This window comes from Oryctolagus cuniculus, chromosome 14, assembly GCF_964237555.1.
Source record: "Oryctolagus cuniculus chromosome 14, mOryCun1.1, whole genome shotgun sequence".
Classification (NCBI taxonomy): domain Eukaryota; kingdom Metazoa; phylum Chordata; class Mammalia; order Lagomorpha; family Leporidae; genus Oryctolagus; species Oryctolagus cuniculus.
In genome coordinates, this window is record NC_091445.1 from 30,978,760 (window position 1) to 30,992,742 (window position 13,983).

General features: G+C 38.8%; 1 protein-coding gene across 1 annotated transcript in view; it reads right to left on the reverse strand.

Moving 5' to 3' along the window:
• FBXL17 (F-box and leucine rich repeat protein 17) overlaps nucleotides 1-13,983 on the reverse strand; it is a 533,662-nt gene that overhangs the window by 506,307 nt on the left and 13,372 nt on the right. The window contains exons 2-3 of the mRNA XM_002713874.5: nucleotides 8,773-8,895; nucleotides 5,217-5,474 (exon numbers count right to left, since the gene is read on the reverse strand). Coding sequence (XP_002713920.4) covers nucleotides 5,217-5,474; nucleotides 8,773-8,895 — 381 coding nt within the window. The remainder of the gene's footprint in view (nucleotides 1-5,216; nucleotides 5,475-8,772; nucleotides 8,896-13,983) is intronic.

The following is a 13,983-nucleotide window of genomic DNA, read 5'->3' on the forward strand; positions in this document are numbered from 1 at the left end:
TATAATTTTTCCTATTTTTTCTTCTTCTGATGCTGTACTTATAACCAGTTCACTGCTTTCTGGTTTCCATGGTTTCTAATGAGGAGTCAGTTCTTAATTTCATTGAGAAACCTTTGTATGTATGGAAAGTTACTTATCTGTTGCTGCTTTCAAAACTTCCTATCTTTGGCTTTTGAAAAGTAGACTGCAATTTGTTGCTCTGTAGATCTCTTTAAATTATCTAATTTACATTAAATAAATTTCTTGGGTGTATAGATTCACATCTTTCATTAAATTTGAGAAGTTCTGGCCACTATTTCTAGCAACTAAGTTCTTTCTCTTCTAGAAATAGTGTAACATAAGTATTGTCCTGCTTGATAAATTTTTTCACTGATTTTTCTCTTTTTATGTTCACATTTGCTCTTAAATCCTTCTAACACAATTTTTATTTCAATTATTGTACTTCTCAGCTCAAGAATTTCCATTTTTTATTTATTTGAAAGGCAGAGTTGCACAGAGAGAAGGGGAGAAAGAGAGAAACTTGCATTCGCTAGATTACTCCCCAAAGAGCCACAACAGCTGAGGCTGGGCTAGGCTAAAGCCAGGAGCCAGGAGCATCTGCCAGGTCTTGACATGGTTGGCAGGGGCCCAAGCACTTGGGCCTTCTTCCACTGCTTTCCCAGGCACATTAGCAAGAATTTGGATTGGAAGTGGAGTAGCTGGGATTCAAATCAGCATTCATATGGGATTTTAGCATTGCAGCCTGCAACTTAACACACTGTACCATAAGGCAGCCCTAACATATGGTTCTTTTTATAATAACGGCTCTTTACTGGTATTCACATTTTGTTCAACCATCATTTTCCTCATTTCCTTTAGCTCTCTGTCTACTGTTTCCTTTACGTCTTTCAGTGTATTTAAGATAATTGATTTAAAGTCATTTTATAATGGGCCATTCAATGCCCAGGCTTCCTCGAGTGTGTATTCTGTAACACCTGCTTCTTCGGTGTCTTACAATTTTTGTTGTTGTTGAAAACTAAAGGCTAGGATGTTATGATACAGTACCAATGTGCTTACTCAGGAAATTATATTCTCCCCACTTCACAAAGGTTTGATGTTTTTAATTACTCAAAGCTTAACTTACGTGCAGCAGTCTTTTGATAGAGATTTCCTTGAATGCCAAAAGTTTGAAAATATAACTAACTAAAACAAGTAACAAAAATACTTCTCTTAGTCTTTGCAGACTCACTCCGGGATGAGGTATTCCTTGAATACTTAGCCATGTCATTTACAACTCCTCCTTGATCCTCACTTCTTGCATGTACTGAGCCTACAGAGCAGCCAGAAATGAAAATGTATAGTCTTCTTGGGTCTCTCCTGAGCATGTGTCCTTCCCTGGGCAAGCATGTTGCTTTCTAAATTCTCTATATACACTGGCATTCTGATTGCGTTAATTTACCAAACTTTCTCCCAAGATCTTTTTCCAGGCCTCAGGAATTCTATTCTATGCCTCACCACACATAACATTTTGCCCAAAGTTTTTTTTCATTGGCCTTGTAGTATCCAACTGTGTCCACTGTTTTCCCCCCTGTTCTAAATAAGGCAAAACAGATACATGAATACATGTCTCAACCCTTCAAGTAAGCTCCCACACAGAACCAACAAACACAACAATGTTCAAATAAGGTTTGCTCTCTTTCCTCTGGAATTAGGAACCTGGGCTCAACACTGAGAACGGTGCAGCTATCTTCAAGACTGTTGCCATGCTAGGGAGAGCGTAGGCTAGTGAAAAAGTGATGAAGTATTCTGCCATTTTTTAGTTGGCCTTTTCTTGGTTCAGAAGTCACTTGGTTGCTGTAAGGCCCTGACTGCTGTGGTGGGCATTTGGCACAGCATAGAAGATGCTTTTTAGAATGCCTACATCTCACACCAGCGCCTGGGTTTGCAATGTGTCTCTATTTACAACCTAGGTTCTTGCTAACATGCATACAGAGAGACAGCAGTGATGGTTCAAATACTTGGATCCCTTCCACCCATGAGAAGGAGACCTGGATTGAGTTTCAGGCTCCTGTCTTCAACCTGGCCCAGCTCCATCTACTGTGGGCATTTGAGAAGTGAATTAGCAGATGAGAGATATTTATCTTTCTTTGTGTTTGTCAATTTTTACTGACGGAGGAGGAAAACAAGCAAAACTCTATAATTTGATCTATAGAATCAACAATCCAGTCAATTGCTGAGTTAATAAATTCAATGGAAAAAGTTCCAACAAAAATGATCAATTATGAGTAGTTCTATCCTGGGTTTTTTAAGTCTATCACATATTTTAAAGTTGTTAGTTTACTAAAACTATAATATTCTTCATGGCAGGTTTTACCAAATATCGCTGGGTCATGAAATTAATTTAGTGAGTGGATCAAGGCCAACATGTATTTATTTAATGCAAGGATATATTTTGGTCCATATAACTTTATTTCTACTATATCAAGTTTTATTTCTCTTTCTATTATGCCCATAACACTATTCCATCAGAAGAAAAAGTCTAAAATAGGACACACAACCTCTTACAGCAAAGTCTTTTTTTTTTACACTGGAATTCTTTTTTTTTTTTCTTTGACAGGCAGAGTGGATAGTGGGAGAGAGAGAGAGACAGAGAGCAAGGTCTTCCTTTTTGCCATTGGTTCACCTTCCAATGGCCGCCACGGCCGGCGCACTGCGGCCGGCGCACCACGCTGATCCGAAGGCAGGAGCCAGGTGCTTCTCCTGGTCTCTCATGGGGTGCAGGGCCCAAGCACTTGGGCCATCCTCCACTACACTCCCTGGCCACAGCAGAGAGCTGGGCTGGAAGAGGGGCAACCAGGACAGAATCTGGCGCCCCGACCGGGACTAGAACCCGGGGTGCTGGCGCCGCAAGGCGGAGGATTAGCCTAGTGAGCAGCGGCACCGGCAAAGTCTTAAACACAGTAAATCATTTCTGTTAATACTGTAGTCAGATTCTCACATAATTACTAAGGTGGCAGGGATAGATTGTGACATTACTTCTATCAAGATACTATCTCATAAATAACTAATTCATAATTCAGAAACCATGAAAATTTGAAGCAAATATATAATCTAAATAAGGTGTCAGGCTCCAAACTACATAACTACTATCAACGTTGAAAATTTCACAATACTTTATTTGGACACTAAGTTTTGCTACTTGAAGAACTTTCTATGTTCCTAGTATTTCAACAATAAGTATGATTGTATTCTGTTTCATAAGTATTACAAGAAACAGTCTCAGCAGTCTGTCAGATTTAACTATGTAACAGATTTAATGCAGTTTTTAATAAAGAAATCTTTCAAAAATGTTTCATTGTTAGAGGTGGGTTGGGATGCCAACATCCCGTGTCATTATGCCAAGGTTGAAGTCCTGGCTTCATTCCCAATTCCAGCTTCCAGCTAATGCATACCCTGGGAGGCAGCAGGTGATTGCTCAAGTAGTTGGGTCCCTGCCACAGGTGAGAAACACTGAGTTCCAGCCAATCAGCTTTGCAACAGTTTGGATTATCTGAGGACTGAACTGGCAGTTGGGAGCTCTCTACCTGTCTCTTTCTCTGTCTCTCTACTTCTCAAATTCATTCATTCGTTAAAAACAAAAAAGAATAAAAAAAAAAATCTGCTCAGAAAAAAATATGTAAAAATTCCACTGAACATTTTTTAAAGTTTCACTGTTAAGTATAAACTGCTGAGAAATTTCTATCAAAATAATTAAAAGTATGCTACAGCCATAAAATGTTAATTTTCTCATAGATTAATTTAACAGATTTGAGAACTTTATATAATGTTTTGCTAGTGAATAATGCTGTATATTACAGAAATCAATTAGTAAAACTATTAACTAACACTGTTACTGCACAATTTGCCTTTGCAGATGAAATTTGCTCCCCCTTATGAATTGTTAACATTCTTAAAACATACACTGAATTGACAAAATCCAGTACTCACTATTTAGGATACAATCCTCTAAAGTTCTTCTAATACTGGACTTTCAGTTAATTCATGTGTAACGTTAAACGACCTTCTTTCCTTGAGTGAATAATCCACTCTGAGCTGTAAAGTCTCAAGTGCCATTTCTGAAGGAAGTATTTATAATTGAAGTACTGTGCCAAATAGATTTAATTTTCACTCTTTTTCTTAATTTTATACTCTTTAATTTGGACTTGCATTGATGCCTTAATACATTTGGATTTGCTTTTGCTTTGTTTTAGGAGGCAAAGAGACAGAGGGAGACAGATGAAGACAAAGAGACAGAGCTCATGCCCACCTATGGGCTCATTTCCCAAAAGGCTAGGGTAGGGCTAAGCCAGATCAAAACCCGGGAGCCAAGAGCTCCACCCAGTCTGGTGGCAGGGACCTGACTAAGTCAGCCATCACTTGTTGCCTTCCAGAGTCTGCCTTAGTAGGAAACTGTTTTCAGGAGACAAAGCTAGGTATTGAGCCCAGGTGCTTTTGGCAGGCGACCTAAGCATCTTAACCACCATAGGCTTAAGTCTCATTTAGATGTTTTAAAGTATGTAAGTATGTCATCTAGTAACATAAAAGGGAAATTAAAAGTTAATTTTTAAAACCTCATGTTTAATCCTCCACCTTGCGGTGCCGGCACACCGGGTTCTAGTCCCGGTCGGGGCGCCGGATTCTGTCCCAGTTGCCCCTCTTCCAGCCCAGCTCTCTGCTGTGGCCAGGGAGTGCAGTGGAGGATGGCCCAAGTGCTTGGGCCCTGCACCCCATGGGAGACCAGGATAAGTATCTGGCTCCTGCCATCGGATCAGTGCGATGCGCTGGCCGCAGCGCACCGGCCACGGCGGCCATTGGAGGGTGAACCAACGGCAAAGGAAGACCTTTCTCTCTGTCTCTCTCACTCTCCACTCTGCCTGTCAAAAAAAAAAAACAACTCATGTTGACCCAAACTGCATACTATTATCTAAAACAAAACTAGGTATAAAACTAAGTAACAGAAACATAAATTAATAAAATCATTGGTCTCAGAAGTTTAATGCAAAAATTGACAGTTAATTTACAGATCACACATGGCACTGTAGTTCTCCAATGCAAATACATATTCACTGATAGATAAAAAAGATAACTCACTTTGGTTTCCAAGCATTATTTTTAACGAAGAACCTTTTCAAATGTTGCTATAAGAAAGCATCTTAAGTTAATTTCAGTAAAAGTAGTTCACAGATGTGAAAATTTACCTGTTTGAGTCCTTCATCAGTAAGTTTGTCCTGATTACCTACATGGACTTTCTGGAGTAAAGGACAGTGAGAGGCAACCGCAATAATGGACGTGTCAGAAAGCTGTTTACACCTGTAGGCTGTATACCTAAGAAGTCCAGGACACTTAAATGCTAAAACACATACTCCAGTATCAGACATACTGCGACAATCAGAAATGTTGATTTCAATTATATTCTGACTTCTTGATGCAATTTTTTCCAATAATTCATCAGTGACCTATGAAAGAAAAAGCAATAAATTGACTTTTGCTAAAAATCGAACTTAATTTCTATTCTTCCATTAAATTCTATCCTACACATAACAGATTACATCATGGAAAACACAATCAAAAGAAAACTTTTCTTATCATTAAAGCATAATAAGAATTATCATATAATAAAAAATGTATTTGGTCTTTGTCCCAAATTCCTGGCACAGAGTTCCTAAAACCCTCAAAATTTCCGGAGTGTGTCTTTTATTATAATTCATAACAAGCCCCTCTAACCACACTGGGGTTTGTACAAATGAGGTGACTCAGAGGGGGGCACCCAGGAAAGTCTCAGAATGGGGGCTGGCTACTTGAAAGACTAACTGGGGCTAAGAAGGTAGTAACTTTGCTTCTACCTCCAACCTCCAGGGAGAAGAATGGAGCTGCAGATTGGGATAAAAATTCTAAAACAGGAGATTCTTGAAAGAGAGCCTCTTGCTTGGTAAAAACATGAAAGTGCTGGGACAACAGGCACCCCTATACCTTACCCTACGCATCTTTTCTAGTTGTCTGGTCCTGATTTTGTCTTTTATAATAAGCCAGTAAATATAAATGTTTTCTGAGTTCTATGATTAGCTGTAGTTAATTATTGAAAGTGAGGAGGCAATTGGGATAATTTATAACCGGTGAGTCAGAAGTATAGGTGGCTCCTGGGACTTGAAACTGGCATTTGAAGTGGGGCCAACCTTGTGGGACTAAGCCTGGTAGGGTCTGCACTAACCCTGGGAGTTAGTGTCAGAATTCAGCTGAATTTTAGACATCCAGCTAGAATCAGAGAATTTGTTGTTAGTGTAGAAAAACTCTTCATTTTTGGTGTCAGAAAAAAACAGGGAAGAATATATGTCCTAGTTTTCATTAAAAAGCATAAAAAATCTACCAGCACTGGGAAGCTCACTTTAACAAATGTTCAAACTCACCAAAAAGTCACTACAAACAAAACCAGACTGGGATTTTAAATGTTTTGTTCTCTATTTTTAACCCAGCAAATCTTCTACACCAGTCATTATGGTGTATGAATACAGACAAGTTATACTTTATATCAGATGATGCTACTTATATAAATTTTAATTATCTCACTAATTCTATCAGAATATTACCTTACATGTAGTTCATAGTCTAAAAAATATATAATTTTGCATTTCAAAACATCAATTACCATACAAAAATGTCCATGGCAAGAAACTATGCTCAAAAAACTCAATGCTAAATATAAGTAACCATAAAATTTATGTGACAAAAAACTCACATGGCCATTTGAGTTCAAAGAAAAGAAAAATCACCCTCTACCTACTCCTTGCCCAACTACCACCTTTAAAAAAAGGAAAATACAGTTAATGCTGCTCAAATCCTGTAAGTAAAAAATAATGGAAAGAGAAAATTTACATGAAATTTAGAATGGAAGAAGCAAAGAACTAGAATGTCGTGCAACACTAGGAAGAGCCAAAGATGAAAATATCTTTGTTCATGCTTGCTGGAAGCAGCACAAATACAGACATTCCCTGAAAAGCTAAAATTCTGACATATCTGTTCTTTACTTCTTCATCTCTACACCTTACTGTCAGTGGAGTGGGAAAGCTAGTCTTAAGTTTGCAATAAATAGCTCCAATGCCCATGAGTAATGAAGCAGAGAGCCAATGAATTCCTTTATAAGTAATTTCTCTCCATTCTGGTGGCCACAACTAACTGCTCACCATTCTCCCTGGACACAGATTTCATGACTTCAAACAGGCAAATAACTAATTCTGTAATTGTTTTAACTTTTTATCAATAAGGCAGAAAAACAAGCAGAATACCATATTCACAAACGCTCTGGAACATGCTTAGTTTGTTTAAAAGGATGCTGTGTTTTACACACACTGCCAGTGGTGGGTTAGAGCTGGCTTGTACCAGCTCAGAAGAGGATACATACAGTGTGCATTTCTTTCCAGATCTGCATTCAGAGCGTCACAGGTATAGCTTGAAATCAGACAGGGTGGGATTATTTACATCATAGAAACTGGCACATACTGCAATGAGGGTTTTTTGTAAACCAATTGTTAAACATTTACCAACACACCACTGTTAATATATCACAGGACTTAGAGAAGGCTTACTACATAAATAAAATTCTATTCTTACTAGATATTTTAAACTCTTTTTTTTTTTTTTTTTTTTGACAGGCAGAGTGGACAGTGAGAGAGAGATCTGATGGCAGGAGTCAGGTACTTATCCTGGTCTCCCATGCGGGTGTAGGGCCCAAGGACTTGGGCCATCCTCCACTGCACTCCCTGGCCACAGCAGAGAGCTGGCCTGGAAGAGGGGCAACCAGGACAGAATCTGGCGCCCCGAGCGGGACTAGAACCCTGTGTGCCAGCGCCGCAAGGCGGAGGATTAGCCTAGTGAGCCGCGGCGCAGGCCTTAAACTACTTCTAATGCCAAATATTGATGACCAGGTTTTAAAAGATAAATCCAACAGGCCCAAAAACTGATTGCAATAAACACTATAAACTCTATCTGAATTCATACTACAATATAAATATACTGGGCAGCAAAACAATGGGAAGGGTTAGATAATCTATCAAAAGAAAAGTCAAACTGTTGAAATCTTAATGTATGCTAAACTGATCTTCTGTATATAAAGAGAAACAAAAATGAATCTTGATGTGAATGGAAGGGGAGAGGGAGTGGGAAAGGGGAGGGTTGCAGGTGGGAGGGATGTTATGGGGGGGGAAGTCATAATTCATAAGCTGTACTTTGGAAATTTATATTCATTAAATAAAATTTAAAAAAATAAAAAAATAATAATCTTAGACCATTATACTCCTATTTCTTAATAAAACAGAGTAACAGCATTTATACAGAGGGTTGCTGGGAGGATCAAATAAATATGCATAAATCCTTAAAACAGTACATAGCACAAAGTCAGTGCTCTATGTTTGCCTAACCTTCTACTATTAAACTGTTATTCTACTATTTGTAATATGCTCTCTCCCCAAAAGGAAAAGTTTAGTAACTTTTTAAAAGGTGATTTTAAAAGAGGGAAAACAAAAAGGACTAAAGCAGATGAAAAATACAAAATTATCAACCTACACTAAAAACTATCTTGTTCACCATGAGAATCTAGTTTTAACTTGATTTTACATATACATAAAAAATTAATAAAGCACAAAACTGAACATTAAACTCATCTGAACTATCCTGAAAAACAATACAGAAGAGATTTTCCTAGGGAAATAAATATTTTTTTATTAGGTCAAATTGAGTGTTTCTTAGAATTAAAGCCCATACCTGCTGACGACTACTAAGATCCAGCTGCTTCCAGAACTGGAAATCTAAACAAAGGTCCCGCCAATACTTGCAAACCAATGATGCAGAAAGGCAACGCTCATCCAGGGACAAATTGGAAAATATCTGTGAATGAAAAAGGAACCATATATGTGCTAAACATTTTCAAAGCATAACATTTTAGAAAATTTAACTTAGCATCTTAAATTTAGGTAGCCATTACCGGAAGTCCTCATTCTATAGACTTCCCTAAAGAGGAAGTAGGGTACTAGAACTAAGAACATGGACTGATGTCATCTTTTGTATAAGAAGAAAAGGAAGGGAATACTAGCATGTATTCTGTATGCTTACTTTTTAAAAAACAAGATGAAGTAAAGTCAAAAAACAAATTCAAAAAAAATGCTTACCTTTAGGGGAAGAGAGAAAACAGTACAAAGGAGATAAGAGATTAAAATGAGATTACTCTCAAGTTTTATAGTTTGACCTTGGAATCATCTCTGTATACATGATTAAAGAAAAAAAAGAACAAAAGTAAATCATAAGAAAGATAATTTACCTCTGATTTCTTCCTAGAAACTCACAACCCTAATCTAACACTGAAATATATACATATATATATATATTGTAAAACATTCTATTAAAATATCTGATCAGGACTCCTCAAAAAATTCAATGACATGAAAAATAAGAAATAACTGAGAATGTTAATTCTTAACTAGATGCTAGAACAGAAAAGGACATTAACAGCAAAACTAATGAAATCCACATAGTAATATATTAATGCTAATGCTAGTTTTGGCAAATGTACCACAGTAATGTAAGATAATAAAATTGATAAAAAAATGCAAAAATAAAATAAGTAAATAAAATGAAATGCAATTAGGTAAAAAATACTGGGTGAAAAGTATGAAAATTCTCTATATTTCTACTTTTTCTATAAACTATTCTACATCAAAACATCATGCTGTACACCACACACCTACTCCACCACACACACATGCAAAACATGCACACAGGGGCCAGCGGTGTGGCATGACTGGTTAAACCACCTCCTGTGATGCTAGCATCCATTACGGGAACCAGTTGGGGTCCTGGTTGCTCACTTCTGATCCAGCTCCCTGCTATTATGCTGGGAAGGCAGTGGAAGATGGCCCAAGTGCTTGTGTCCCTTTCACCCACATGGGAGATGCAGAAGAAGCTCCTAGCTCCTGGCTTTAGCCCAGCTCAGCCCTGGCCATTGTAGTTATCTGGGAAGTGAACCACCAGATGGAAGATCCCTCTCTCTTTCTCTCCCTTTCTCTCTCTGTAACTCTGCCTTCCAAATAAATAGAATAAATCTTTAAAAAACATCCCGGGGCCAGCACCGTGGCCCAGTAGGCTAAGCCTCTGCCTATGGCACTAGCATCCTATATGGGCACCAGTTTGTGTCCTGGCTGTTCCTCTTTAGATCTACTCTCTGCTTATGGCATGGGAAAGCAGTAGTAGATGTCCCAAGTGTTTGGGCCCCTGCACCTGTGTGAGACCCGAAAGAAGTTCTGGCTTCAGAATGGCTCAGCTTTGGTGACTGCCATCATTTGGGGAGTGAACCAGCAGATGGTAGATCTCTGTCTCTCCCTCTCTCTGTTAACACTACCTCTCAGATAAATAAATCTTTAAAAACACACACATATATGAACAAACAATAAAAAATAAAATTATTCTAAAATAAACTATTCTTAAAAGAATTTTTGAAAGTTAAAGCTTAAAAAGTAGAATCAGGGTTAGGACAAATACAGATTTTTTTTTGAGCTATATCAGCAAATACAAAACGTGAGTCCTTCTGAGATCCTGAACTGAACTATTAGAAGATCTGAGACAATCTGATAAGACTGAAGACATAATAGATGTTAGCTGATTTAAAAGAAAGTATTCTTTACTTTTTAGGCTGTGATTATATTGTGGTTATACTGAGGCTATGATCACATTAGTTTTTAAAAGGTATTATCGGGGCCGGCACTGTGGCACAGTGGGTTAATGCCTTGGCCTGAAGTGCTAGCATCCCATATAGGCGCCAGTTTGAGACCCAGCTGCTCCACTTCCTGTCCAGCTCTCTGCTATGGCCAGGGAAAGCAGTAGAAGATGGTCCAAGTCCTTGGGCCCCTGCACCCATGTGGGAGACTGGGAAGAATCTCCTGGCTCCTGACTTTGGATCGGCACAGCTCCGGCCATTGCAACCATCTGGGGAGTGAACCATCGGATGGAAGACCTCTCTCTCTCCTCTCTCCTCCCCCCTCTCTCCTCTCTCCTCTCTGTGTAACTCTTTCAAATAAATAAATAAACCTTTAAAAAAAAGGTATTATCTATTTTAGATATGTACTTTAATTTTTATGGTCAAAATTGATGTCTAAAAGTATGCTTCCAGGTACTTTATTAGAAACAAAACATAGGAAAGATAAAACAGGAAAGGAATAATATTGAAACTACATAAAGGATACAAACGTTCGTTATACTTATTTTCTACTTTAGTTTGTGTATGAAATCATCCAAAACACTAAGAATCTTTTTTTTTATTTGACAGTGAGAGAGACAGAGAGAGGTCTTCCCTCCATTGGTTCACTCCCCAAATGGCCGCTATGGCCGGCGCTGCGCTGATCCAAAGCCAGGAGCCAGGTGCTTCCTCCTGGTCTTCCACGCAGGTGCAGGGGCCCAAGTACTTGGGCCATCCTCCACTGCCCTCCTGGGCCACAGCAGAGAGCTGGACTGGAAGAGGAGCAACCAGAACTAGAACCCGGCGCCCATATGGGATGCCGGCACTGCAGGCAGAGGATTAACCAAGTGAGCCATGGTGCCAGCCCCAACACTAAGAATCTTATAGAACATGTGCCAAATTGTTGTGTTTAAATCATAGCTTTATCATGTATTATCTATGCAATCTGAAGAAAATTATCTAAACTCTATGTACCTAAATTTATTTATCAGTAAAACAGAGAGAATACGGCATTTATCTAATAGGGTTATTGTTGTGAACTAAGAGTAAAGATAGGGGCAGGTGCTATGGCACAGTTTGTTAAGCTACTTAAGACACCTGCATCCCACACCCAAGCACCAGTTTAAGTTCTACCTACTCCACTTCCCATCAAGTTTCCTGCTAATGAATCTGGGAAAGCAGAGGATAATGGCTCAAGTACTTCAGTTCCTGCTACCCACATGATAGACACAGATGGACTTCCTGGATCCTGGCCTAGGACCAGCTTGTTGTAGCTGTTTGGGGAGTAAACCAGTGGATAGAAGCTCTTTCTCTGTGTGTATATGTCTCTCCCTCTCCTCTGTCACTCTGCCTTTCAAATAAATACATAAATCTTTAAATATATGTAAGATTGCAAAGCTTCTACAACTGTGTCTGAAACAAATTAAGTAGTACATAAATGATTCCTTTCATAACTATGACCTAAAATTATTTATAATGGTTAAAAGTAGCAGGCATTTAACTAGAATCTCCAGCATGTTTCAATCTTGAGCCTTGGGAAAACAACCACTCTCCCTTCACAACCACTGTGCTTTCACCTCCAGAGTCTTAGTGAAAAATACGGAATTTGCATAAGAATCACCTAAGGGAATAAGCCCACTATCGCTTCTCACTCCCACTCATTACAACTAAATCCTCTGGACAATATGCTACAAGCAATTTTCTCACTAAAAGCAATTTCCTTGATAATGGATGGATTGTGGAAGGGAGCCAAATTTGAAGAATGAACTTACTGGGGCTTTTTTTTTTTTCTTTTATCCCCTTGCTTGGAATTGTGGGTGACCCTATAGAACTCTACAACCAACCAAAATTTAAGTAAAATTTCATCTTTCTAGACAGAAAACCAAGAAACTGGACTTCTGTAAGACAAAGAATGTGAGATGAGGCTGCGTTTTTTGGTTTTATTTTCTTTCCTTTTTTTCTTTCTCTGTAAAGGATATGTCCCAAATGCTGCTTTAGGAAGCAGAGCTGCAATGTGGCAGTCATGCAGGAACCTAAAACTCCAAAGGTAAAACTATTTTTCTAGCCATAAAAACCAGGGAAGGGAACACAGTGGTCCAAAGAGTGTGCAAGAAATTCCCACTACTTTCTTTCTACCATGAAAGCAGCCCCAGAAATGCAAAACTACACAGCAAATATCAGACAGAAATGCCATCTTTCTGAAGCTAGCACTGTGGTGCAGAGGATTAGGATGCCACTTACAATGATGATACCCCATATCTGAACGCCAGTTTGAGTCCCAACTGCTCTGTCTCCAATCCAGCTCCCTGGGATCATAACCAGGAGAGCAATGGAAGACAGCCAAGTGCCTGGGCTCCTCCATCTACATGGGAGACCAGGATGGAGTTCCTGGCTCCTGATCAACCTGGCATGGGTATTTTGGGAGTGAGCAGTGAATGGAAGATCTCTACTTCCACTGCTCTTTCAAAGTGAATAAATCTTTAGAAAAAAAAATCCATTTTTCTAGCCATTGACAATACATAAATTAATGTGTATGGTTGTTTGAAAATAAAACTTTATTTATAAAAACTATAAGTAAACTTGGCCTGCACAGGGCCATAGTTTGCTGACCCCTGCTTTACAATATAAGCATGTGAAGCTATAAATTTCTTTAAATCACTGCTCCAGCTGATATGTGTTGTTTTCCATTTTAATTCAGTTCAAAATTTTTCCTAATTTTCCTTCTGATGCCTCATTTGATGAATGGGTTATTTTTAAGTGCATGAGGACATCAGTAAAAATAACAGAAGAGGGAATTCCAAAAGTCTGTTCCGGAGGCCAGCATTGTGGCTTACCAGTTTAAACCACAGCTTGTGATGCAGGCATCCCATATGGATGCCAGTTTGTGTCTCAACTGTTCCATTTCCGATCCAGCTTCCTGCTAATGGCCTGGGAAAGCAGTAGAAGAAGGCCCAATTGTTTGGGTCCCTGCACCCAAGTGGGAGACCCAAAAGAAGCTACTGGCTTCATCCTGGCCCAACACTGGCCATTACAGCTGTCTAGGGAATAAACCAGCAGATGGAAGATCCCTCTCTCTCTGTCTCTCCCTCTCTAACTCTGCCTTTCAAATAAATAAACGTCTTACAAAAAGAAAAAAAGCCTGTTCCTTCACAAAAATAAATTGACAAAAACTAGCACAATAAAATGTATGAAAATTTTAGAAAATAATAAAAACTTGACAGGAAAATACTTTGAAAAGCAACTAAGTG